Source organism: Megalobrama amblycephala, linkage group LG18 (assembly GCF_018812025.1).
Source record: "Megalobrama amblycephala isolate DHTTF-2021 linkage group LG18, ASM1881202v1, whole genome shotgun sequence".
Classification (NCBI taxonomy): domain Eukaryota; kingdom Metazoa; phylum Chordata; class Actinopteri; order Cypriniformes; family Xenocyprididae; genus Megalobrama; species Megalobrama amblycephala.
The window spans coordinates 13,928,197-13,954,189 of record NC_063061.1 but is presented as its reverse complement, the minus strand read 5'-3'; the positions used below and the strand labels follow the sequence as shown (position 1 = coordinate 13,954,189).

Sequence of the window (25,993 nt, the reverse complement as noted above, 5' to 3'; positions counted from 1 at the left end):
TAACGTCCCCCAAAAAACATGTCTCAAACCAGACGCTAATTTCCGCTGATCTAGGTACACTGCATTGGTCATTATGGAAATGATCCAGTGCATCTCTGTTCTTTAAAGCTGCAGTCTGTAAGTTTTGCCTCTTTGTCACCATCTCTGTTTGAAACTTGCACTTGTTTTCGGAATGATCATCTTTACGTGGGTTATGCATCAGTACGGATGAATCTAATGTTTGCTGTCAGTCACCACATCGGTGTGGATACTGTACTTGGGAATCACAGATTCTACGTCTTGGAAGTATGACCAAAGTAAGAATTTTCATTAGAAAATGTCATCTGAACAAGTAAGTAACATGTCTGACACTTTTGTTCTATAAACAGAAAATTGGTGTTTTAAATTGTAAGATTTTTTTTTTCTGTATTTTTGTTCAAATAAATGCAGCCCTGATGAGCACAAGAGAATTCTTTCAAGAACATTTTTAAACTCTACTGGGTGGTAGTGTACTTTTTTCTTCAAATAAATAAATAATAAATAAATAAAACTAAAATAACAAATATTAATATTAAGGTGTATTGCTTACCGGGATGAGGAAGGCCAAAGTCTTTCCAGAGCCCGTCTTTGCAGCACCAAGAACATCTTTACCTTGCAAAGCAAAGCCAATAGTCTGCCTCTGAATCTCTGTGGGCTGCCGGTACCGACAGTCAAGAAGACCTAATGACATGATCAAGATTATAAAGGTTAAGATTGAGAACATGTAAATGAACTTATAACTAAGCATACAAGATTGCTCACCTTTTACAGTATTTCTTGAGAGTGGAAAATCAGAGAACTTCACAACCTCTTTGGCATTGATCTAGGAAAACAGTTTCTCATGTCAAAACCATCACAAGAAAATCAAGTGGCATGTTTCAAGATGGATTGGGTGTCTAATGAATGATATCAGGATAAACTGATCTGCATCAGATTCAGCACATAAAATGCAAGATGTAGAACACTGAAAACATGTCTGAATCCTTAACATGCTTAATTAAATGAATCCAAATCCTTGATACTTAAACTTTTATATCAGTTATGTGGCCTGTTCTGTCCCAGGACTGAGGAATCAGTGACCTCTGAAAAAAATAGTATCATGTTTATGTGAAGACCTGAACTGACAGGCTTCCTGACCAGATACAACCATCAGCAACACTTGAAACATGATGGGACACACAATATCCTAAAGACTAGTAAGATTTGTGCTTGTTAACATTCATTTTAAACGGTTTACACGGTGATTGATCTGTCTGTCAAGCTAGATGTCACAACAGCTGCATAACAGGTATGTAAACACGTGGCAACCCCTAGAAACAAACAATAGACGTCAGAAATGCTAGTAAATATCAGCATTATAAGTTATATCTCACCTGCGAGTATCTATCCACCAGTCTCTGTATGTTTTCTCTCTCCGCCTCCCAGCCGCGTTTCTTATTAGTGGGCTTTTGAGCTCGTTTGACCCGGGTTTTCGTTTTATCGTACTTCTTTTTCCATTTCTCAAAATCCCTTACAGGGTCATCGGTTATCTTTTTCTTCTCTTTGTTCTTTTTAACCCGCATTTTCACTATATTTCGTTGACTGGGTTGTGTGTACCAACGTCACAACACGTGAATGTTTACTTCGCGTGATGTTTTGCTCGCAGTGAGCGTTACTGATTAAGTGATTCAGCGCCATCTAACGACCCGGAGCGGTGAGACACGTTCATTGATCCACCTCAGAGATGCCAATCTAAAACAAGGCAAATTACCGCTAACATTTTAAATAATTAATATTTTATACATCCTCAACTCGAAGAGATCATGGGGTAACAGAGTAACAGTTTTTATTTACGACATGGATATTATGGTCTAATGGTCCACTCAGAAATAGTTGATTTGTGGTTATTTTAGTCATTAAAATGTAAATTGATCATGTTGTACTGTTGTGGTCAGAATTATTGGCAACCTTGGTAAATATGATCAAAGGTGACTGTAAAAATAAATCTGCATTGTTTATCCTTTTGATTTTTAATTCATAAAATTAGCAAAAATCTAACCTTTCATTGAAGGAAAAGAATTGAAAGTGGGGAAACTCACATTATGAAATAAATGTTTTTCTCTAAAACACATTACTGGCACCCCTATAATTTTTTATGAGTAAAATATCTCATATATTCCCATTCATATTTACTTTTTTTTTTAGCACACCAGGGTGATCATAAACATGAAATTGTCCAGCCATGACTTCCTGTTCCACAGGAGTATAAACATGAGGAAACACAAAGGCCAAATTCCTGTATTCATTCATCACAATGAGTAAAACCAAAGAATATAGTTCTGATGTGCAGCAAAAGATTGTTGGGCTTCACAAAATAGAAAGTGGCTGTAAGAAAAAAAGCATTGAATATTCCCATTTCCACTATCAGGGCGATAATTAAGAAGTTCTGATCAACTAAAGATGTTACAAATCTGCCTGGAAGAGGACGTGTGTCTAAATTGTCCTAATGTGAAGTGAGGAGGAGAGTTTGAGTGGACAAAGACTCTCCAAGGATCACAGCTGGAGAATTGCAGAGATTAGTTGAGTCTTGAGTCTCTTGAGTTGTTTGGGAGGGTTTCAAGAAAAATCCTCTGCTCTCATCCATAAACAATCTCCAGCATAATCAGTTGTCAGACAAGAAACTAAAAGTTTCATCTATGGTCAGATGAAACTAAAAAAAGAGCTTTTTGGCAGCAAACTCACCAGATGGGTTTGGTGCACACATGGATAAAAAGTGCCCCTGCCCACGGTTAAATATACTGATGGATCTTTAATATTGTGGGCCTGTTTTTCTGCTGGAGGTCCTGGACATCTTGTTCAGATACATGGTATCATGGATTCTATCAAATACCAACAGATAAAAAATCAAAACCTGACCGCTTCTGCTAGAAATCCAATAATGGGCTGTGGTTGGATCTTCCATCAGGACAATGATCCAAAACAAACATCAAAACCAACACAAAAATGTGTCACTGAGCACAAAATGAAGCTTCTGCCATGGTTGTCCCAGTCCTCTGACCTGAACCCTAAAGAAAATGAGTGGAGTGAACTGAAGAGAAGAAGCACCAACATGGAGCTGGAATCTGAAGGATCTGGAGAGATTCTGCATGAAGGAATGGTCTCCGATCTCTTGTCAGATGTTCTCCAAACTCATCAGGCATTATAGAAGAAAACTCAGAGCTGTTATCTTGGCAAAAGGAGGTTGCAAAAACTATTGAACAAAAGGGTGCCAAAAATTGTGGCCAACGTGTTTTGGATATAAACATTTATTTCATAATGTGATTTTCCCCCCACATTCAATTCTTTTCCTTCAATGAAAGGTTATAATTTTGTTAATTATATGAATAAAAGATTAACAGAATAAACAATGCATTTATTTTTACAGTCACCTTTGATCATGTTTACCAAGGGTGCCAATAATTCTGACCACAACTGGATATGCTAATATAACTTTTGTATGAGTGCTATTGTTCCAAATATCAATAGGATATAGATATATTATTAAATGTAATATTCTTTAACTAGAATTAGGGGGTTAAAACAATTAATAGTAATAATACATTTAACAATAACGTTTATTTAATAAAAACACATACATAGTGTATACTGCTTCAAACTGTTTATTTGCAAACCAAATAACAATCTTCTTAAACCAGTAATGCAAACAGCAGTAATCAGGAGGGTAAAAGCAGAATTTCAATAATTCATACAGCTGCTTGTCTCACCATCCATTGTGAGTTTAGATGGTTCTTGTTAGCTACAAGCTTCTCTGATGAGAGTAATTATGTGCTTTTTTTTTTTTTTAAACAAAGGGGGCATTTTCATATTTTTAAAATATTATTCAGTATTTATAGGACATCATTTATACAGCATAAAGGCACTATGCCTCGCTCTGTCTCTGATATATTAACATATTTACATAAATATAAAACAGAACAAAAAATACAAAAGGCAAACCCGGTCACCTCTCTCTGGTAGCAGATTCCAGGCACTTTCCTGTAAACTCAAATTAGTGCAGTTGAACGGCACATCTTATAGTTCCTAAAATGGCATTTGAAAGCCACAAAATCATGAACAGTAATCTCACATTTATGCTATACTGTCAAATCTTCAGTGCAGACTCTCAAAAGACATGCATACAAAAAAGCCTTCATCACCTGTCTGAATGTTTCTAACAGAGGGCTCTTTAAAAAGACATACTGAATGATATCGTAAGATCTTATATCAAACAAGCAAAATACTTTGGTCCTTGGAAGAGTTTTTCATTATAAAGAATGTGTCTAACATATGTTTTAAGGAAACTCTATCTCTAAGATAAAAAAACCCAAAACAATCTCATAGTGTGGCAGCTACAGGCTTCAAACTCCTTTCCCCTCTATACTTCACACATACTTTTACTGCTATTCTTTCTTAAGATTCACAACACATTCACACAAGTACTCTTGACAGTCAAGATTACCTACTTGTCTCTTTCCACAGCAAAATTGTTTCAATTTTGGTTAAACGAAAAACAAAAAAGTACTCTGGCAGAACCTACTTTAAAGTAGGTGAATTGAGAAATCCAAGGTGTCATTATAGTAACAAACAAAAGGCTCCTTGAATCACAGTGAAGAGTATGTCTGCCTGTAAAGTATTTGCTGGAATGGGTGTCTGTTCAATGGCATGACCTTTAAAAGAGATCAGAGTTGCTTTTCTCTCATCCTCTGTATAGTTATAAGCGTGTAATACTACTGGTCTGGACAAGACGCAAGATGGGACTTTCACCATCTGGTGGTCCTTAGGATGATCCTCCATGTCCTTTCAGAGTCATTCTGCTGTTCAGCTCATGCAGGATAGAGTAAAAAGGTGGGTGGGACTTTCTTAGGGCACTGAAGAGAATTCCATTCTCTGTACACTTAAGTTACAAATCAATGTTATTTCATTTTGGCACAGATGTCTCCATTTCCTTTGATTCTTGCTGACTCATGTTAGGTCCTGTGGAGGAAAGAAAGAGAGAATGAGCTTAAACTGGTTAGAGACAGATGTGGATGCCATCTGTATAGGTGCATGCAGTACCCTCTTTGCCCATGATCCTCCTCTACCCAAGCCACGATTTTCCCTTCCCAGCCAGGCACCACAGCATCATCCAGGAAAACCTGAGAGAAGCCATTCATCTCCATTACTAACTGTTTATTGTCTGGCTATCACCAGACCAAGCTCAATTTAAAATTGAACATTGGTCTGGGGAGTCTGTATGTATTTTCTACTGCACAAGAGGCGTGATCAACGAGCATTATTCACGCAATTGGATAGTCCTTCAACCAATCAGATCAACGATCCGGGTGACGTACTTTGCAGAGCGACGCGAAAACTCCAGACAGGTTTAGTTTGTATTGATTTGTAGCATTGATCAGCGGTCTGCAGAAGCAGCAATGGCATCGAGCGATTTTTGCATGTTGTGCAAAAAAAAAAAAAAAACATGAAAGTGATCGGTATTTACACCCACTCGAGCGATTTGTTTGCTAAACTAAAGAAGTCATTCAGCATCGTCGGGAGGTTAAAAGGAATTGGAATGACGGTTGTGCTTGCCGTCTCTTCTCTATCATCATCGTGTTATACCCGCCAATAGCGAGCAAGGTGGATAAGCCAGTCTGTGATTGGTTCCCGCAAAAGTGTAATAGAAGCAGTAGAAATTAATGTACGGGTTTCCAGACTGAGTTGCCGGGTGAAATCAAATCGCCGGCAGATCAGGCTGGGTTTACCCAGTCTATACTGTTTATACATTATATGTAAAATTTTTATTTAAAATTTATTTATTTATATCATTGGTTCTCAACCTTTTTGATTGTTCAAACAACATATTTTTAACAGAAACTGGAAATGTTGCTATAGATAATTTAAAGGTGCAGTAAGCAACTTCTGAGCAATGCTATTGAAAATTTAAATATTTTCAACTGCGTTAAAAACACCTAAAGAAACAATTTTGTGAATATTTGTTAGATGTCTGTCCTGTGTGTGTGCAGAAAAAAATACTGTGTTTGTACATAGTCCTAGGCCGTGTAAATAGGAGAAAAATCAAATGATTTCCACCGAGCAGTACGGTTCAGTTCAGTACAGTACGGTTCGGGATGGCAAACCCTGATCCGGCTTGCGTTTCCACCGCCAACAGTACCCTTACTTATAGGGGTGATGTATGGAAAGTAGCAATCAATGTCAGAAAGTGACAGTAAACAACAATGGAGGACATACAGCAGCTTTGTTTGAGCAAACGCTGAAGGCTGCAGAAGGAAAAACAGCTGAAAAAATACGCACTGGGTTGCAACGGTATTGTGTTGTCATGCACCTGTGTAGCACACGCAAGTGACGATTCTCTGTCAACCAATCAACATGCTGCAGTGAGTGTAGCTCCACCCTTTTGTTAATGGTACTATTGTGCTTGGTACCCCAATGGAAGGCTCCCAAAAATGTGGTATGAATTAGGGTACTATTCACAACTTCTGACAATGGAAACTGCAAAAATTGCGTACCGTACTGAACTGTACCCCTCAGTGGAAACGAGCCAAAAGTGGATTGGACTAGTGACAAATCTAGCAACTCATTGGACAAACTTTATCTAGATCTATATTTATATTAACATACATCAGTGGACTCGCCAGTTTGACGTGATCTAGCGACATTTAGCGACCAGTTTAAGCTACTTTCAACTGAACGCAATTGGCAACATTGATCCACGGAGCACCAAAACGCACTTGTAGCCAATCAGCAGTAGGGGGCGAGAGAGAGAGAGAGTTAACAAGTGGGATATTTGTAGAAAGACTATAGAAAAACAGATGGCTGAGATATTACCAAAAAGGAAAAGGTCAAAGGCATATAACTGGAAAAAGAAGAGTTATGACAAGGCAAGAGCTTTAGGACCCGTGTTAATACTGGAAAAGCTTTTCAGCGCTGGAGAGACGGGAAGGTCTGAAAATGCACGCTGAGGTTGCTTTGTTTCTGCTCGATAAGTGAGTAACTTTTTTTTGGGCTGTTTCACAGATATGCTGTTGTTATTGTTGAATATGATTCATCCATATTTGCGCAAGCTGTCAGATGTGCCAGCTAGCAGTTGCCCATATTGCATAGAGAGTTTGTTATTTTGGGGGCGGAGCAGTGAAGGGAGGGGTGTGTTTGTTTGGGTGTCGATTTCAAATATCAACAGTGTTTCTCAGAAATCGCTTACTGCACCATTAAAGGGATAGTTCACCCAAAAATGAAAATTTGATGTTTATCTGCTTACCCCCAGGGCATCCAAGATGTAGGTGACTTTGTTTCTTCAGTAGAACACAAATGATGATTTTTAACTCCAACAATTGCCGTCTGACAGTCTTATAATGCGAGTGAATGGTAACACAATTTATAAGAGTCGAAAAACCTTGCATAGACAAATCCAAATTAAACCCTGCGGCTCATGACGACACATTTATGTCCTAAGACACAACAGTATTTATATAATTTTTATCTCTAATACACCACTATGTCCAACTGTGTTCAGCATTCGCTTAGTGTGGTCTGATTGCGCTCTGACAACGGCAGTGATGTCTCACGCATATACTTCAATGAGTGCTAGACATCACTACCGTTGTCAGAGCGCGATCAGACCTTACTAAGCGAATGCTGAATGCAGTTGGACATAGTGGTGTTTTAGAGGTAAAAATTATATAAATACTGTTCGGTTTCTCGCACAAACCGATCATTTCGTGTCTTAGGACACCAATGTGCCGTCACGAGCCGCAGGGTTTAATTTGGATTTGTCTAAACATATTTTTTGACTCTTATAAATTGTGTTACCATTCACTCGCATTATAAGACTGACAGACGGCAACGGTTGCAGTTAAAAATCATCATTTGTGTTCTACTGAAGACATAAAAATTAATATAAAAATTACTCATATTTTTAATAATATTAATTCTAATTATGTTATTATTAATAATATATTATTTAGATTTAGATTAATAGATTACTTAGAAAGTTTGCTGAGGCCTCCTGGTTGAGAACCACTGATTTAGATGCTTCAATATATATAGAGAAAACATCCTGGTGATTGATTATGTGGCATTACCTCTTCCTTCACAGTACCAAACTCTGGATCCAGTGCTTTAAAATGGTATCGATAATTGCCTTCCCGATCTAAGGCATCCTTGAAGTCTCGCAAAGTGACCTCCCCCAACCTGCCGTCATAAGACAATGCACAATTTCATAGCTCATACCTAAAGTATAATGAATTATAGTGATTTAAAACTGAAGACCCATTCAAGCCAAATATATGTGTAACAAAGAGTCTGACTGACCTCTTGGGGATGTTGAACATGAATGGTGTGAGTGAGCGGTCAGTAAAGTACAGGACTTTGGTGCATGCTGACGAGTTTAGTGCAGGGCTGCTGTGAGAATGAGCAATTTCTGTAAGTGAGCAGAGGAGATTATTCAATTTAGTAGTGTTTTATATATGCAGCACACTTTTCCCTGAGGTCATTGTGCTATAAAAACATACTGTAAGATTCAGAGCTCAAAATTTCTGTGAGCACAAAAACTGCTTCTGTTGAAACCAATCTGGAAAAGCAACTCATTTTGTACTTCTGAGTTTTTAATATTACGTAACAGAGATGAATACATCAGCACAAGACTGCCTGCGCTGTCAGATCAATGTCTACTTCTGCATCATTGCTTCTTTAGCCCCGCCCACTCATATGTTACTACAGAATTACTGGACTAAAAATGAAATTACTTTTCAATGAATCCTAATGTTAGGAATGTGCCAGTTTATTTTCATGTCTCAGTTGAGGATGATTTGTTCAGTACATTTCACTATGGATTCTTGGGTAAACCAGTCACACTTCAACACAGGCTTTGCTAAAAGACTTTTACAGAAAGATGCCAGTAACAGTGATTTTTGATATGCGAGGACTCATGAACAATGGTTTATTGCTGTTTAAATGCCAGTGACTAAACGGTCAAATTCACATTGTTCCTCTTAGTCCTGTCATTCCCTGTTTTGGGATTAGGATGTGTGCTTACTGGAAGTAGGAGGCCAGGAGTCTCGATCTGAGTGAGATGCTTTATGTCCTGGAGACTTGCCTCGGGTCTACAAAGAAACAGATTGATTTGAGACCAAAGAATTCTGGGACAAAGTAGATCGGGTCCAAAACCCGCTGCGTGAGAAAGAACATTCCTCGTACCCTCCTTTCCTGTTTGTGCCGTGTTTCCAGGTCATAGAGGCGATCCATCAGGCTGGCCACACCTTGCTCAAGGGTGTCCAGAGTGTGATGCTGAGGGTCGTGACCTCCAAAGCTGTTCCTCAGACTACGCAGAGCATCTCTTACTAACTGCAGCTCCTCGGCCTACAAGAGACACAATTACATAATCTCTCTCTATATAATATTATATAATTGAGAAAAGGCGTTAGGCTTATTTACCCCATGGTGTGGTTTTGATGTTGTGACTGGTGGGTGCGAGTAGCCATTGTTTTGCGAGCTAGGAAGCTGAAACATAAGACAAGTCTTAACTTGAAACTTTAATGATTAATGGAAACACTAAATATACTTTGCAATGTGTGAAAACAAACAGCTGTGGGGAAAATTGTCTAATATTTTTAGATGCATTACCTCAGTGTCATGGCTCATTAACTCTTTGAGAATACTCTCCTTGTGCTCCAGCTCCCTCTGCAGGCAAGCCTGAGAAACACAGAGACATTCTCTTTTACACACAACCGTCCTAGAAAAACAAGTGCAGGAGTCTTCAGCTACATAATGAGCTAAACAGGTTAGTCATTAGGGCTCAACAATAAGGATTTTTTTTTTTTAGGCTGGGCCGCTCAGGCTGGTACTTGCCCTGCTGACATTTTCACTTGCAAAACAGAAAAATGTACAATTTTTCAGCTGCATATTTTTAAGTTTCAAAAACATTTACTGTACATTTCACCTACATTTACAACTAAAATCATACTAGAAGTACTTTCATTATATAATTCTATATTCATACATTATTTATATATTTGAACATTAATATTACTTTATTAATGAGACTAATTTTCAAAAAAGCAGTTACATTTAATCTACATTTACAACTAGAAGCATACTAGAATTGTTCATTATATATTTCTGTTTTTATACATTATATATTTTGAATTATTATATATACAGTGCTTAACAAATGTATTAGACCACCACCCAATGTAAGGTTTGTGCCACTGCTGCCCTAAACTAACAGTACTGGCGATAACCAAAATCATTTTTTATGTTTCTATAAGGGTTGCTCCACACCAGTATGTGTAAGCTCTTTAGTCACAGTAGTGTTTCTAATGCTAAAATATCATTATTGTTGTGAATTAATGGATTCAAATATAGATCACATAAAAGTTTCATCAAAAGTAAGGGAACAACTATAAACTATTTGGAAGTCAATAACAACAGAGACTGTGGAAAAGTACATAAAAACAATGCTAGCAAGAATGCAAGCTGTTATCAAGGCCAATGGAGGCCATAAAACAAACAAACCAAAAATTACATATATATTTGGTTATTATGTGTGAATAAAGACTATTTAGTTGTTTCAGTTTGTTATTTGCCTAATAAATGACCATTTTTTAGATTTATACAACATCTCAATAATATTTATGAACGAGACAAATGTAGAATAAAGCATTTAGTTTTAAGTTAAACTTTTATATAGTTTTGTTAAAATTAAACATTAATTTGCAATAATAAATGTGCATTTTACTTGACATGCATAAATTCATAAACAAATGAGGTCCGGGTCCTCATACCATCTATAAGGAGGATTTTATTCACAGGAACAACAACTCTGTTGCGCTATGTCTCACACCATTATTTTAAGGTTTCAAAACCATCTAGCAGTTTTTAGAGGTAAGAACAGGCTCTCCATTCCACCCCCTCACTCTATTTGTACTTGTACATAGAAGCTCTATGCATGTGCAAACTGAATTGACTTGGCTATGTGTGTCGGTTCCATCAAGTAGCCCAAACCTTTTTAACTCTGGGTGAGTTAAAATTTTTATGATGTTAAATCGTGACATTATCCATCTTGCTGCCTCTGTTAGGAAAGCAATAACTATCCTGCATTTCCATTCCCAGCATGCAGCTGATCTCTTACACAGCTGCTGCGATAGTTGAGCCTGCAGATTCTGTTTGATGTTGTACCTGCTGGCTGCTGCTGTCTGTCAGCTTGCGCAGTGCCTCATCCAGCTTCTGCTGTTGCTGCTGCAGAAGTCGATCCTTTTGGCCCAGTTCTTTCTGTGCAGCACAAAGACAGTGAGTTTAAATACATTATAGGAAGAGATGTGGTTTAATCAGGAAAGCTGTATGATAAAAATAAATAAATAAATAAAAAAATCAGCAATTGAGCATCTTTTAATATGGGAGAAGCTACTTTGTTGCTTGTCAAGCTACTCATAAGTCAATCTACCCTTTTGAAAAAGTAGTTAGCTTACACTACAACTTACTAATAAGAAGTAGTAAGAAAACTTAAGATATTTAAAGTGTTAGTTCACCCAAAAATGAAAATTCTGTCATTTATTACTCACCCTCATGCTGTTCCACACCAGTAAGACCTCTGTTCATCTTCGGAACACAAATTAAGATATTTTTGATGAAATCCGATGGCTCAGTGAGGCCAGCAAAGCCAGCAATGACATTTCCTCTCTCAAAATCCATGAATGTACTAAAAACATATTTAAAACAGTTCATGTGAGTACAGTAGTTCAATATTAATATTATAAAGTGACGAGAATATTTTTGGTGCGCCAAAAAACAAAATAACGACTTATATAGTGATGGCCGATTTCAAAACACTGCTTCAGGAAGCTTCGGAGCCTAAATGAATCTTTTGTGTCGAATCATGATTCAGATCGCGTGTCAAACCACCAAACTGCTGAAATCACGTGACTTTGGCGCTCTGAACCGCTGATTCGAGACAAAAGATTCATAACGCTCCGAAGCAGTGCTTTGAAATCGGCCATCACTATAGAAGTCGTTATTTTGTTTTTTTTGGAGCACTAAAAATATCCTCGTTGCTTTATAATATTAATATTGAACCACTGTACTCAAATGAACTGATTTAAATATGTTTTTAGTACATTAATGGATCTTGAGAGAGGAAATGTCATTGCTGGCTATGGAGGCCTCACGGAGCCATCGGACTTCAACAAAAATATCTTAATTTGTGTTCCGAAGATTAACGAAGGTCTTACGGGTGTGGAACGACATGAGGGTGAGTAATAAATGACATGATTTTCATTTTTGGGTGAACTAATCCTTTAAGGGGTGAGGAAAAAGCATATTTTCAGTATTTAGATAATAACTTTCTAAATGTATAAATACTAGATAATGGTTCAATTTATTTATTTATTAAGCAATCAGAGCAAAAAATACTATCTGGCCAAAAAAACAAAGAGAATCTCAATTAAGGTTACAACATTAAATTGATGAATTAACACTAAATAATTGCCAATAAAACTAGAAAACACTATATTATTATATGAAAGCAATCAAAAACACAGTAAAATTAGTAGAATTAGAATAAATAACATATATTCTGGGAATTTTTTGTGATAAACATTATATTTTGGATATCACTATAAAAAAAGCGATACAAAACATGCCTTATATTCACTGAGAATTCTGCTCCTCTCCTCTAGCTTCCTCTGTAGCTCAGCCTGAGAAGATATACAGAGATATTACTTGACAACCGGTCTCAGAACTGAAGAGAATTTAATATGCATAGCATAAAGACAAATGCACTCACATTTTGTCCTGCCAGCTCATCTTTGGCCATACTGGTGCGCAGGAGTTCCTGTTTGAGCTGCAGGACTGAGGATTCCTGCACAGCCATACGCTGCTGAAGAGCATCCTAATGAAACAGTAAAGGGTTAATTAAAACCTCAACATATCTAACTTGCTCTGACTTATGCTTTCACGTGTGAGGGTCTTATTTTACAGTCTGTGGAGTTTGGAGATGAGTAAGACTCACTTTCACTCCTTGTAGGTTGCGAGCCTCCTGTTTGAACCTCAATAGCTCCCTCTGCACGTAAATAAAATACATGTTAAAATAAAAAAATAACTCCAGAGACTGTTTTAAAAATATCATCAGGACTTGACAAAATCAGCCCATCAATAAGTGACCACGTAGTTTATTCTGTCAAATCAAACCAAAAATGAAATCCTATTCAAAAATACATGAAAACACAGTCCAGAGACGGAAAAGTAATATATTACACTGTGTTTCCAGCAGAACTAATATTTTGCTGAATAAAAGTATTAATTTCTTTCCAAAATCTTACTGACCCCAAACTTTTGAATAGTATTGTATTATATATTTATGTAATATTTATATTATACATATTATTAGACTTATTTATTTTGCTCCCTACTGCAAAATCTAAGCATCTTATATGTGCCACACTCAAATTGTACAAAACTTAGAAAAATAATAATGTGAAAGCAGACCTTTAGATCTTGACTCTCCTCCATACTCTGGTCCAGACGACTTCGTATTACAACCTGTAGCACAACAACAGAGGGATTTTGCTGCTTCAGAACAAAACCACCATAACTCCAGCACACATATTACACTAAACACAGAAAGAACGAGTTCACACGACAACCTTATATAAAACAGAGAAGAACAAGAAGAGGGAAACGGACATCGAAGGAGAGAAGAGGGGAAACGGATACCTGCGTCTCTCCCACAAACAAAGCAAAGTTCACCGTGAGAGTAACATGATCTGCCCTGACAGAGCTTAGTGAAAGAGCAGGAGAGAATGAGAGCGATGGAGGGAGGGAGGGGCATAGGAAGTCACATATTATCAAGAGGGAGGGATATGCAGGATATGGAAGAAAAAGGGGCCAATTTGGGGTAAAACACAAATGTGACAGAAATAAAGATATGCACCAGTTGCTGCTCCGCATTTTCAACTCCCTCGCCCAGACTAAGCGACACCTCCTGCTCATCCTCAGGTAATGAACCGTGCAGAAGAAGAGCCTACAAAACACACGGAACCATCTGTTATGAGCCATAAGCTCTCTTGAAGCGATGCAGACTAAATTAGGTGATAATATATGTTAGTGTCACCTGTAGGCTGGACACCATTTTCCGTGCCTCCTGCATCTCCCTCTCCAGCTGCTCCTGCTGCTCACACAATTTGTCCTCCCAGGTGAGGTCACCAGCTGGACCATCATGCCCTGAGACAATGGCCTGGTCACACAGGGCCAATTTCACTGTGTCCTCTAATGGTTAACAGGGGATACATCAACACTGTTTTATGTAGACGAGACCATCAATGTCCAGATGATTGATTGAAATGGATCAATACCTGACTTAATGGTTTTCTCCCTGCATAAGGTGTCTAACAGTCCTGCCTTCACGTCTGATAGGCTGACGGAGTCTTTGGGACTGTGAGTGGGGCTCGGTGAACTGAGGCTGCAGAAATGAAAAGAAAAATACAGTTACTAAGTCAAATTTTGTCTAACACATGCCTTTTTATTATACCGTTGTATTTCTTCCATTTTATATATTTTATTTATTTTAAATTAATAAATACTTTTTATATTTTAATTTAATTTAATTATTCCAGCTCAACCTAACTTTAGATTTTAAATGTGCTTTATTAATAAATTACTTGTTTTTATAGATAATTACTAATACATACAAAACACTAAGCAACAGTTTGCAAAAAAACTGTCATTATTCACTTACCCTCTTGTTGCTCAAAATCTGATTGACTTTATGTAAGATGTTTTGAAGAATGTTTACACTAAATTTTAAAGTGATTTTAGGCTTTCAAGCTCCAAAGAGAATTCATGAAATTGTCATAAAGTATACGGGTCAATGACGTGACGGGTCATTTTTTTGTCCAAAGGCCTTAATAATAAGGTAGTACTAAGTTGTACTAAGGTAGTACAACTAGATCTCTTTTATTGAATCCAAAAGGCTTTAATTATATTTTGCTACATATAAATGTATTTTAAAGATTTTGAAGTGTCAAAATGTAATTCAGTTTAACCGTCCAAAGGCCAATACAGCCATTACATTTGTGATTAAAATATCTTAAAATGTAATGTGTAATGTGTATATTATATATATATATATATATATATATATATATATATATATATTATTCTGGCATGATTTTATAACATCATATATCAACAGTGCAAAATGGTATTAAAGGTGCCCTCGAATGAAAAATTGAATTTATCTTGGCATTGTTAAATAACAAGAGTTCAGTACATGGAAATGACATACAGTGAGTCTCAAACTCCATTGTTTTCTCCTTTTTATATAAATCTCATTTGTTTAAAAGACCTCCGAAGAACAGGCGAATCTCAACATAACACTGACTGTTATGTAACAGTCGGGGTGGACGCCCCCAATATTTGCATATGCCAGCCCACGTTTGTAACATTATAAAAGGAATTAGACAAGGGCAGCCAGTATTAACGTCTGGATGTGCACAACCAAATCAGACTAGGTAAGCAAGCAAGAACAATAGCGAAAAATGGCAGATGGAGCAATAATAACTGACATGATCCATGATAACATGATATTTTTAGTGATATTTGTAAACTGTCTTTCTAAATGTTTTGTTAGCATGTTGCTAATGTACTGTTAAATGTGGTTAAAGTTACCATCGGTTATTACTGTATTCACGGAGACAAGAGAGCCGTCGCTATTTTCATTTTTTAACACTTGCAGTCTGTATAATTCATAAACACAACTTCATTCTTTATAAATCTCTCCAACAGAGTAGCATTAGCCGTTAGCCACGGAGCACTATCAAACTCATTCAAAATCAGAAGTAAACAATATAACAGTATACAATACTCACATAATCCGACGCATGCATGCCGCATACATGACGAACACTTTGTAAAGATCCATTTTGAGGGTTATATTAGCTGTGTAAACTTTGTTAAGGCACTGTTCAAGGCAAGCGCGAGCTCTGTGGGCGTGGACCACGGGATTTAAAGGGGCCTCAGCATAAAATCGGCGCGTTTATAATGATGCCCCAAAATAGGCAGTTAAAAGAATTAATAAAAAAAAATCTATGGGGTATTTTGATCTGAAACTTCACAGACACATTCAGGGGACACCTTAGATTTATATTACGTCTTTTAAAAACATAATCTAGGGCACCTTTAAAATTCTGTGTCAAGGTCGTTAATTTCATTGATGTCATTCGGAGTAACCAATATAAAGGGACCATTTTGGATCATCTCATGTGGTCAATATTATGTGACAGAATGTGACATCATTCAGACACCTGCAAATGACCACATGGTCATGAAGCAACGTAACTAACTCTCTGTTAACTATTTGAAAAATTCATGTTTTCACTTGCTCATACGCATGTCCCGAAACATCATGTCATTCAGTACAACCGCTATAAAACATGAAAAGTGTTGTACAGAATATAAAATGTTTGATTGTCCTATTGCTAGCTAGATAGATATCAGCCTGTTAGCAATGTTTGAAAATATCGTCATTTGGTAAAACCAAAAGTGTCGTTCGGTACAACCTAAATTTTAGTTAAACCGAATGACTTTTTTCATGACAAATTTTCTCCATTTTGTAAAAAATGACAAATGCAGTGTTAATTGATTATAAAAACCACATAATCTCATTGTTAACACTTAATAAAAGTTCAAAATTAATGTTTTTTTATACTTTTAAAAACCTTATTCGTCAATGACCCATACGTTATACTCCAAGCTGAAGAACATCATACAATATTTTGGATAAAATGCAGTGTACACACTCTTCTGCGGGTTTGGAACAACATGAGGCTGAGTAACTAACAAAAAGTTAATTCATTTGAACTATCCCTTTAAATTAATTCCACTTATTGCAGAATTACCATGGAGGTGTTCCAAGAGCGAGTTACAATATCACAAAGACAGATGCTTTTGTAATGTATGTTTATCAGGTGCTGCATCTGTTTTTTCAGAAAGGCAGAGCTAGATAAAAATAAACAGTCCTGAAGTGAAGGAGGAAAGTGCCTTTTAAAGTCAGTTGCCATGGAGACCCCTTGCAAATATGAACAGCCAAGTCTGTCAGGATCTGAGCTTCTGTTTGATCTGATGCCCTATCAATAATGCACCGTTAATCCATTTCAAAGGCACAGGCTTATGTGCCAATGTCTGGCATGCATGAAAATGATAACACCTTCAGTTTGAACTATGCTATACAGTGCTTCTGTATTAGTGTCAAACAAATGTTCATAAATATACAGTCTCAAAATATACAGGCTTTTCAATGGCTCGTTTGCTTTAAAAACTCAGACATTGTAAATGAAATCCATATAAATTCTCCAAAGAGACACAAATACAAAGTTCTGTCATGAAACTCTAGATGGCGCAGGCTGATTGTTCCTTAACTCAATCTGCTTGCAATCACATCATTCTCTATAGGGCATAGCTGATGTATCAATAGCCAATGAGGTCATTGCTCAACCTTCAAATACTTGGTCAGCATTGCTGTAGCAGTTTGCAGCACGCTTTCAGAAACCCTCCACCTTCCCCAGATCCACCTGTATATATCTGCTACAGATAATTAATATACGCTATATTGTACAGCAGCAGCATGTCTTACTTGCTCACAGCAGCCTGTCATATGTTTTGGCAGTAGCAAGTCCCGTATTTGGCTTAGCAAATAGCTATTTTCTTAAGTTATTTTCATGCCTAATTATGCCTGTTAAAATGTATTGTAGGAGCTACTATTACTTTCACTGTTCATATTATTGCTCTATCATATTTTATCTTCAGTTTAATAGCACAGTGAATATTTAGAGCTGCTCCAGTCAAGAGCAAGTGAGTGATTTTCTCTTTATCTTTTGTTGTTTGTAGGTTTATTAGGCTGCTGTCACTTTAAGAGCTGCATGTATCCAACATACTGTTACACACGCATTTTCTTTCTCAACTATTTACTTTCACTTAAGACATAACTGACTGTGTTTAACAAGGAACTTGCCTATACGGGACATATTTTGTGGGAATTTGTCCATCCAAGTGCAAGAAGTCATGAAAGAATACTCAATTTGATTGGCTATTCGCATGTTGTCTGAGAGGCAGCTTTCTGGGTGTGCGCTTTGGCTGGTTCAAACAAGCATGTTTGAGCTTCCATTTTTCATATTTACGATGTTATTTACAATATCTTTATGAACTTTTTGAAGTGTCAAAGTTGTGTTATATTTCATTAAAAATATCTTCATTTGTGTTTTGAAGATCAACAGTCTTGTACATTTGTAATGACATGAAGGTGGGTAATTAATGACTGAATTTTAATTTTTGGGTGAACTAACCCTTTAGTGTTACACTATAAGTTTTCTGATCAGCATAGTAGCTTCTACAAACCCAAACATAGACAGTCTAAGAAACTAGAAGATAAAAAGTTGTTTGTGGCATCAGACTGTAAAACCTTCTTTAGTTCAAACAGGACCTTTATTTGTAAGAGTGTACGGTAGGAAAATGTGGGAAGTATGAATAGAGAGATTTCTGTCAGTTTCAGTTTTCCACATGAATTAGACTAACAGAGGAGTGAAGGCTTGACATCACAATGTCTTTCAAGCCCTGGGGCGAAGGACACGAATCTAATCTCAACCCATGATGGGGCATCCAAGTGTAGCCCTGGCAGACCTGTCTGTGAGGGGACAGCAAAAGACTGCAGTGCCAACAACCTCACTCTTTCTCTGTCTGCTGTCTTCATGCATGCCAATTTAAAATCTCCCACATTGATTCTCCTCCAAAGTCACAAAAATGAAAGAACAGCCCTGCACCCTTTGACACAAATGACCTTCACATTAGACAGAGTGTGAAGATGGTTCAATTCGGTTACAGTGAAATGTCATTTCACACACAGCAACACACAGAGCGAGTGGATCCTGCCTGGATGACCTTTGGAGAATTCATGTTTATTTTCAGACAGATTAAGGCCTGGGGTTCCCCAAGTCAAACTTCATTGTGTGGATTTAGTGCAGCAGTTACAAAAAAACAGCCTGAGTATATCACGCCTGGAAATCTCCAAACATTTTTGGTGATGGATGAAAACAAAGGACCAAGGGTGATCCGCTTTGTCATCTAAACAAAGCAACAATGCTTCTTCTCGAAAGAAACAGAGAGCTTGTTGTTGTTGTTTTTTTGTTTAGTGTGTATGTTGTGCTGGCTCTCATTGTCCTGATCCAGGCTACAGACCGCAGAGACCCTGAAAGAGACAGCCCATCGCACTCCACATTACTTTCTTTGTTTTATTTTTCTCACGTTGTGGGGAGGGGGAAAGAGGGGCGCATTCTCTTTCAAAACCAAATCCAGACCCCCTCCTGATTGTGACCCACACAGACACTAAAGACTCTCACTTATTCAGTTCAGTTTCTCCACAATTTCATTCTCCCTTCTATGCTGCGTTTACCAGAGACAAACATTATAATTAATAGATGGACACAGAGTGAACTGAAACTCATGTGATCCAAACTGAAAAAAATAAAAATAAAAAAATCACTATTTATTAAGGGTTTTATACTGATCTTTGAACCACTGTTCTCAAAACAAGACTATAAAAACAATGTGCGCATTGATGTGAAACAGTTACTCCAACATAAAACAAAGTTAAATAATGGAGTAGAGGGTTTATTAAAGAGGAAATATATATATTTGTACATGTTCTGGGTGGTTGTTTACTGGTTCACCCGTAAGTTTTAACAATATTCTGATCTTTAGATTTGAATCGAGTCCTTCCATTGTACACTACTGTTTAAAAGTTTGTGGTTTTTTTAGCAAGAATCAAAATTGATCAAAAGTGATAGTAAAGACATTTTTATATAAAAAAAAAAAAAAAATTAAGTATTTTTTGTTTTATTTCAAACAAGTTCTTTTCAACTTTCTATTCATCAAAAAATCATGAAAAAAAATCATCACGGTTTCTACAAAAATATTACGCAGCAAAATTGCAATAAGAAATATTCCTTAAGAACAAAATCAGTATATTAGAATGGTTTCTGAAGGATCATGTGACAATGAAGACTGAAGTAATGGCTGCTGAAAATGCCACCACAGGAATATATTACATTTTAAAATATATTAAAGGTGCCCTAGAACATGTTTTTTTAAAAGATGTAATATAAGTCTAAGGTGTCCCCTGAATGTGTCTGTGAAGTTTCAGCTCAAAATACCCCATAGATTTTTTTATTAATCTTTTTAACTGCCTATTTTGGGGCATCATTATAAACGCGCCGATTTATGCTGCGGCCCCTTTAAATCTCGTGCTCTCCGCCCACAGAGCTCGCGTTTGCCTTAAACAGTGCCTTAACAAAGTTTACACAGCTAATATAACCCTCAAATGGATCTTTACAAAGTGTTCGTCATGCATGCGTCGGATTATGTGAGTATTGTATACTGTTATATTGTTTACATTTGATTCTGAATGAATTTGAGGCTGTTCTCCGTGGCTAACGGCTAATGCTACACTGTTGGAGAGATTTATAAAGAATGAAGTTGTGTTTATGCATTATATAGACTGCACGTGTTTAAAAATGAAAATAGCGACGGCTCTTGTCTCCGTGAATACAGTAAGAAACTATGGTAACTTTAACCACATTTAACAGTACATTAGCAACATGCTAACGAAACATTTAGAAAGACAATTCACAAATATTACTAAAAATATCATGTTATCATGGATCATGTCAGTTATTATTGCTCCATCTGCCATTTTCGCTGTTGTTCTTGCTTACCTAGTCTGTTGATTCACCTGTGCAGATCCAGACGTTACTGGCTGCCCTTGTCTAATGCCTTTCATAATGTTGGGAACGTGGCCTGGCATATGCAAATATTGGGGGCGTACACCCCGACTGTTACGTAACAGTCGGTGTTATGTTGAGATTCGCCTGTTCTTCGGAGGTCTTTTAAACAAATGAGATTTATATAAGAAGGAGGAAACAATGGAGTTTGAGACTCACTGTATGTCATTTCCATGTACTGAACTCTTGTTATTCAACTATGCCAAGATAAATTCAATTTTTTCATTCGAGGGCAGCTATAAAACAGAAAACAGTAATACTTGTACTAATATTTCACAACATTATTGTTACTTAGCAAGATTTACTCAATAGCGGAGAAGATCAGCTTACACATTGTGTAATATTAAGGCTAGATGCTGGTTCAAATGCATCAGTAATGGTAAAAATTATGCTTAGCAAGCACCGCTAACAAGACACCAAGTTGTAAAAAAAAAAAATCTTAGATCTAGTGTATGGTTCAACTGGCTGCCCAGAGGACATGAAATATAACACATTCAGCATTGCACAACCAAGCATTTCATTATAAGCATTTCAAATGGCCTTGAAGTGTACAATATCAGCAATTGCTGTTGCTGAAACATCCTTTATTCATAGCAAAGATGGATGGAAAATGACAACCAGGGAATGACTGACTGATTCCACTGGAGAGAAATCAAAGCAAACCCACAAAGCGATCTTCTAGTTATAAATAAAGATTCGCTATAGCTGTTTTCTTTGGATGAAACACAAGCCTGCGCTGAGATTCTTTCTATGCAAAGTGTACTCGCTATTCTTTTTGAAATGCAAAACAAAAGAAACAAGCAAAATGTGCTCCATTTTTCATAAGCTACTGCAGCATGCACTGACTGGGTTTTATATAACCACTGATTTAATGCAATAGGAACATAAAGAACTGTTGCTTTATGATGAAGCCTGCCCTGATATTTCAGTCTTGCTTCAGAGCCCCAACAGGAAACCCAGTAATCTCTTTAACAGAGCTCGCTGTGATCTTTGCAAAACATCTTCTGCACTGATAAATATTATTGGATCTCAGGACTTGCATATCAAAGTGCAAAAATGCCCAACAAGTGGTCCAATGCAAATAAACATATTCTGCTCTCAGATTTTCACACAAGATTATTTAGTCTGAAGAGTCATTAGATAATTCTCCTGAGAGCTCATCAGAAGTCCATCACAAACACAGGCGTCATTTGGAGGAACTGCAGGAAGCTCATTAAAGTATATTTACACTCCAGCGTTAGTAATTGGGCACAAGAGCCTGTGTTATTTAAAGAAAAAGGCCAACGTCAACATAACGGAAATACTCTGCTGCTAGGGTGAGAGTTCAGGAGTTATTTCACTTCTGGGAGGCTGTTTTCAAGACAAGAGTCTGAGCAGACATATCCGGCATTCTTTACACTGTTATATGGAAAACAAAATACTAGAACAAAACTATAGAGGTTCATTCTTCCAATATTTCCTGTCAAATCCACATGCATTCATGGCACATCAAAGTGTCTGATTCAGGTTATACTGTGTTGAACACATATGACAGATGACAAAGACACAAAATTGGAACTTAAAGAACAGCACAGGTGGCAATGACACAGAGAATTGATTCAAAATCTTGTATTTGAGCTGCAGCAGACAAGTAAACTGGGTCAGATACTCTGAAGCAGTGACAGCTGTCATTCACAGCCACACATGATAATAAAATGGAGGTGCATTCATACTGACAACCACTACGTCGCTGAAGGTCGGCAAGACGCTGTACTGATGTCTGCAAGCAGACGTTCCTACTCAACTGCTGTATCTATTGATCATGTGTTTTATAAGAATTTGCATAACGATAAACCTTCTCAACGTTATCACATTGAAAATGGTTTATGTAGCTGATGTCACCTCAGTCTGCCAACTCTCCTTCAAATAAATGACTTCTGGTAGCTTTTTTGCTTCTAATCGCTGTCAATGTGAACCTTTTACTGAGAAGCATCAAAAGGTCATCAGAAGAAGTGAATTGGTGAGTAAAATCCAGGCGAATCAAACTGGGCTTTGATAAGAAAAAAAGTTAATTGCTAAAAATACTAATCAACTGATTAAGTGTTTTTAAAGGGATAGTTCACACAAAAATGAAAATTTCATCATCATTTACTCGCCATCATGTTGTTCCAAACTTGTATGACTCCTTCTGCTGTTGAGAAGAAAGTTTTGGTGAACACTGACAAAAAACACTTCCACAGAAGAAAAAGTCATACAGTTTTGGAACGACACGAGGGTGAGTAAATGATGCAAGAATTTTCATTTTTGGGTGAACTATTTAAAACATCCCAAAAATGCGGTGACAGAGTCTTACCATTTGATTTGATTGGCTCCCATTTTGGCACTAGTTTCTAGCCCTCTGCACCACGCTTATTCATCCACAGAACATCAAGAAGTCTACGAATCAGCATCGTTCTTACAGACAACTTCTTTAGAGTCCTGCCTCAGCACACAGCGTCTGCAGCGTTACCACTCGTTTGCTAACTAGCTCCTCTTTATCACCACGCTTGGAAATGACAGCAGAGCCTATCCGTGAGTTTAAAGCCTCTTCAGATGCACCCGACAATGTCCATATGGAAATCCTGTTTTCAATCTGTCTACGGTGACAGGAGAGAAAGGCACTGCTCTGTCACCAAGGCAGCTGCATCCTGCCCCCTCCACTCCTTCTTTCTCCAGCCGTGAGTTGGGCTAATAATTCCTCTTCTCAGTTCAACCTGTTCACAGGCGACTGTTTTACTCCATCGCTGAGATCTGCATGTCCCTGTCTAGTTCTCGTGCTCCCTCCCTCCCTCACTAGCTCCTCTTTTTCTGTGCGAAGATGTCAGACTTGGTCCGGCCTTCCTCTGTTTACCCTCCCCCTCCAGCCCTCCCTCTATTTCTTCTTCTCTCTCTCTGCCCTGCCTCTCTCCCCATCTGTTAGATTCAGTATTTTGACAGAGGGGGAGCTGGTACAGGGACTGCCTGGCTTGTAGATGGGCACAGATCTGCTCAGGACAGTGTGCACTTCTGATATAACATGTAACTGGTCTTGCACAGAGGGTAGGCATAAAATACTGCAATATACAGTATTGGCGATAACCGTAATATTTCAAATGAATAGTACACGTATGATAATATGGCATGTAAATTATCCATCACCAGTATCTGGTTGACATCCCAGCGTACAGTAGGTGGTGTTATTGCACCTTAACACTGGTTGCCACCTGTCATAAACACAAGTAGTCACAGCTACTAACACGTAACAGCATGTCGTCTTACATGACAGATGAGACACTCTACCTGCACTCCAAGAAAGTTAGCTCTCCAGTGTGGAAGTTTTTTTGATTCTGTGAAAATGGCTCAATCACCCCAGTCTGCAGGACTTGCCGATCAACAGTAAGTGCAAAAGGGGGCAATACCACCAACCTGTTCACCCACCTCTCACTATCTACATTATGTTTACTTCAAATATCTTTAGAGAGCAGTGTTTTTCTATTTTTCCCCAAAATAGGACGATGTGAGCAATATGGTGCAATAAACTCTCACGTGTAATTTATGTTTCATTCATAATTGACGCCGGAGGGTCCCACAAGTGAGACTCATGAGTGATAAGTAACAGGAAATCCCTAATATGGACAAAGACACAGCTGAATAAAACGCAGATAGGGACATTTTGACTGATTAACCATGAAGCACACCACACCATAACGACAGTATTATGGTTTATCGGTGTTCTTCAAGCCATCTCAGGTCTTTTCATAAGTATAACGTATATTTATAATGCAATGCCAATCGACACCTTAAAGGTGCCGTAGAACGTATTTTCAAAAGATGTAATATAAGTCTAAGGTGTCTCCTGAATGTGTCTGTGAAGTTTCAGCTCAAAATACCCCATAGATTTTTTTTAATTCATTTTTTAAACTGCCTATTTTGGGGAATCATTAAATATGAGCCAATTTAGGCTGCGGCCCCTTTAATTCTCGTGCTCCCCCGCCCCCGGAGCTCGCGCTTGCCTTAAACAGCATAAACAAAGTTCACACAGCTAATATAACCCTCAAAATGGATCTTTACAAAGTGTTCGTCATGCAACATGTCTAATCGCGTAAGTATGGTATTTATTTGGATGTTTACATTTGATTCTGAATGAGTTTATGCTCCGTGGCTAAAGCTACACACTGTTGGAGAGATTTATAAAGAATAAAGTTGTGTTTATGAATTATACAGACTGCAAGTGTTTAAAAAATTAAAATAGCGACAGCTCTTGTCTCCATGAATACAGTAAGAAACGATGGTAACTTTATTGGGGGCGTACATATTAATGATCCCGACTGTTACATAACAGTCGGTGTTATGTTGAGATTCGCCTGTTCTTCGGAGGTCTTTTAAACATATCAAATTTACACAAGAAGGAGGAAACAATGGTGTTTGAGACTCACTATATGTCATTTCCATGTACTGAACTCTTGTTATTCAACTATGCCAAGGTAAATTCAATTTTTAATTCTAGGGCACCTTCAATCACTCTATATACTATAAAATAATATAATTTATTTTTTGAATTACTATTTGACTGATAGCATTATTTATCTCTTTCAAGATTTCTATAGATATCGCGATATCGTTATCGTGAATTCTTTTGGTCACGATAACAGTGTAGTGAAAAATCTGATAATGTGACAGACCTATTTTGTATTTGTAAAACTGTTCAAAATTTTGGGGGTGGTAAGATTTTAAAATGTTTTTGAAAGAAGTCTCTCAGACTCTGAAAAGCTGCATTTATTTTATCAAAAATACAGTGAAAACTGTAATACTGTAAAATTTAAAAGACCTGTTTTCTGTTGTAATATATTTTAAAATGTAAGTTATTCCTGTGATGACAAAGTTATAAGCATCGTTACTCCAGTCTTCAGTGTCACACGATTCTTCAGAAATCATTCTAATATGCTGATTAGCTGCTTAAGAAACATTGACCCTTTTCACATTTCAGGGTTTTCAGAAGCAGAAGTCATCATAGATGGGTAATCTTCTATAACGGTGAATGAAAGACTACATTAAATATATTTTTTGTGTTCCCATTTGCTAAAATAGGAAAAGAAAAACTCCACAATAGTGTTTTCACAACTTTCAAAAAGAGGGAAAAA

General features: G+C 37.3%; 2 protein-coding genes across 7 annotated transcripts in view; both read right to left on the bottom strand.

Moving 5' to 3' along the window:
- The window catches only part of ddx10 (DEAD (Asp-Glu-Ala-Asp) box polypeptide 10), a 32,262-nt gene extending 30,587 nt beyond the window's left edge, over positions 1-1,675 (bottom strand). Inside the window, exons 1-3 of the mRNA XM_048166072.1 lie at positions 1,392-1,675; positions 781-841; positions 569-699 (exon numbers count right to left, since the gene is read on the bottom strand). Coding sequence (XP_048022029.1) covers positions 569-699; positions 781-841; positions 1,392-1,580 — 381 coding nt within the window. The 5' untranslated portion in view covers positions 1,581-1,675. The remainder of the gene's footprint in view (positions 1-568; positions 700-780; positions 842-1,391) is intronic.
- Positions 1,676-3,640: 1,965 nt separating this feature from the next.
- The window catches only part of dixdc1b (DIX domain containing 1b), a 40,600-nt gene continuing 18,247 nt past the window's right edge, over positions 3,641-25,993 (bottom strand). For all 6 annotated transcript variants that reach the window (XM_048166358.1, XM_048166359.1, XM_048166363.1 and 3 more), the window contains 16 exons: positions 14,379-14,485; positions 14,138-14,292; positions 13,958-14,047; positions 13,513-13,566; positions 13,037-13,087; positions 12,812-12,916; positions 12,669-12,722; positions 11,209-11,301; positions 9,655-9,723; positions 9,466-9,531; positions 9,229-9,390; positions 9,068-9,134; positions 8,344-8,452; positions 8,115-8,223; positions 5,092-5,171; positions 3,641-5,010 (listed from right to left, as the gene is read on the bottom strand). In XM_048166358.1, the coding sequence (XP_048022315.1) occupies positions 5,004-5,010; positions 5,092-5,171; positions 8,115-8,223; positions 8,344-8,452; positions 9,068-9,134; positions 9,229-9,390; positions 9,466-9,531; positions 9,655-9,723; positions 11,209-11,301; positions 12,669-12,722; positions 12,812-12,916; positions 13,037-13,087; positions 13,513-13,566; positions 13,958-14,047; positions 14,138-14,292; positions 14,379-14,485 (1,378 nt within the window). In that variant the 3' untranslated portion in view covers positions 3,641-5,003. The remainder of the gene's footprint in view (positions 5,011-5,091; positions 5,172-8,114; positions 8,224-8,343; positions 8,453-9,067; positions 9,135-9,228; positions 9,391-9,465; positions 9,532-9,654; positions 9,724-11,208; positions 11,302-12,668; positions 12,723-12,811; positions 12,917-13,036; positions 13,088-13,512; positions 13,567-13,957; positions 14,048-14,137; positions 14,293-14,378; positions 14,486-25,993) is intronic.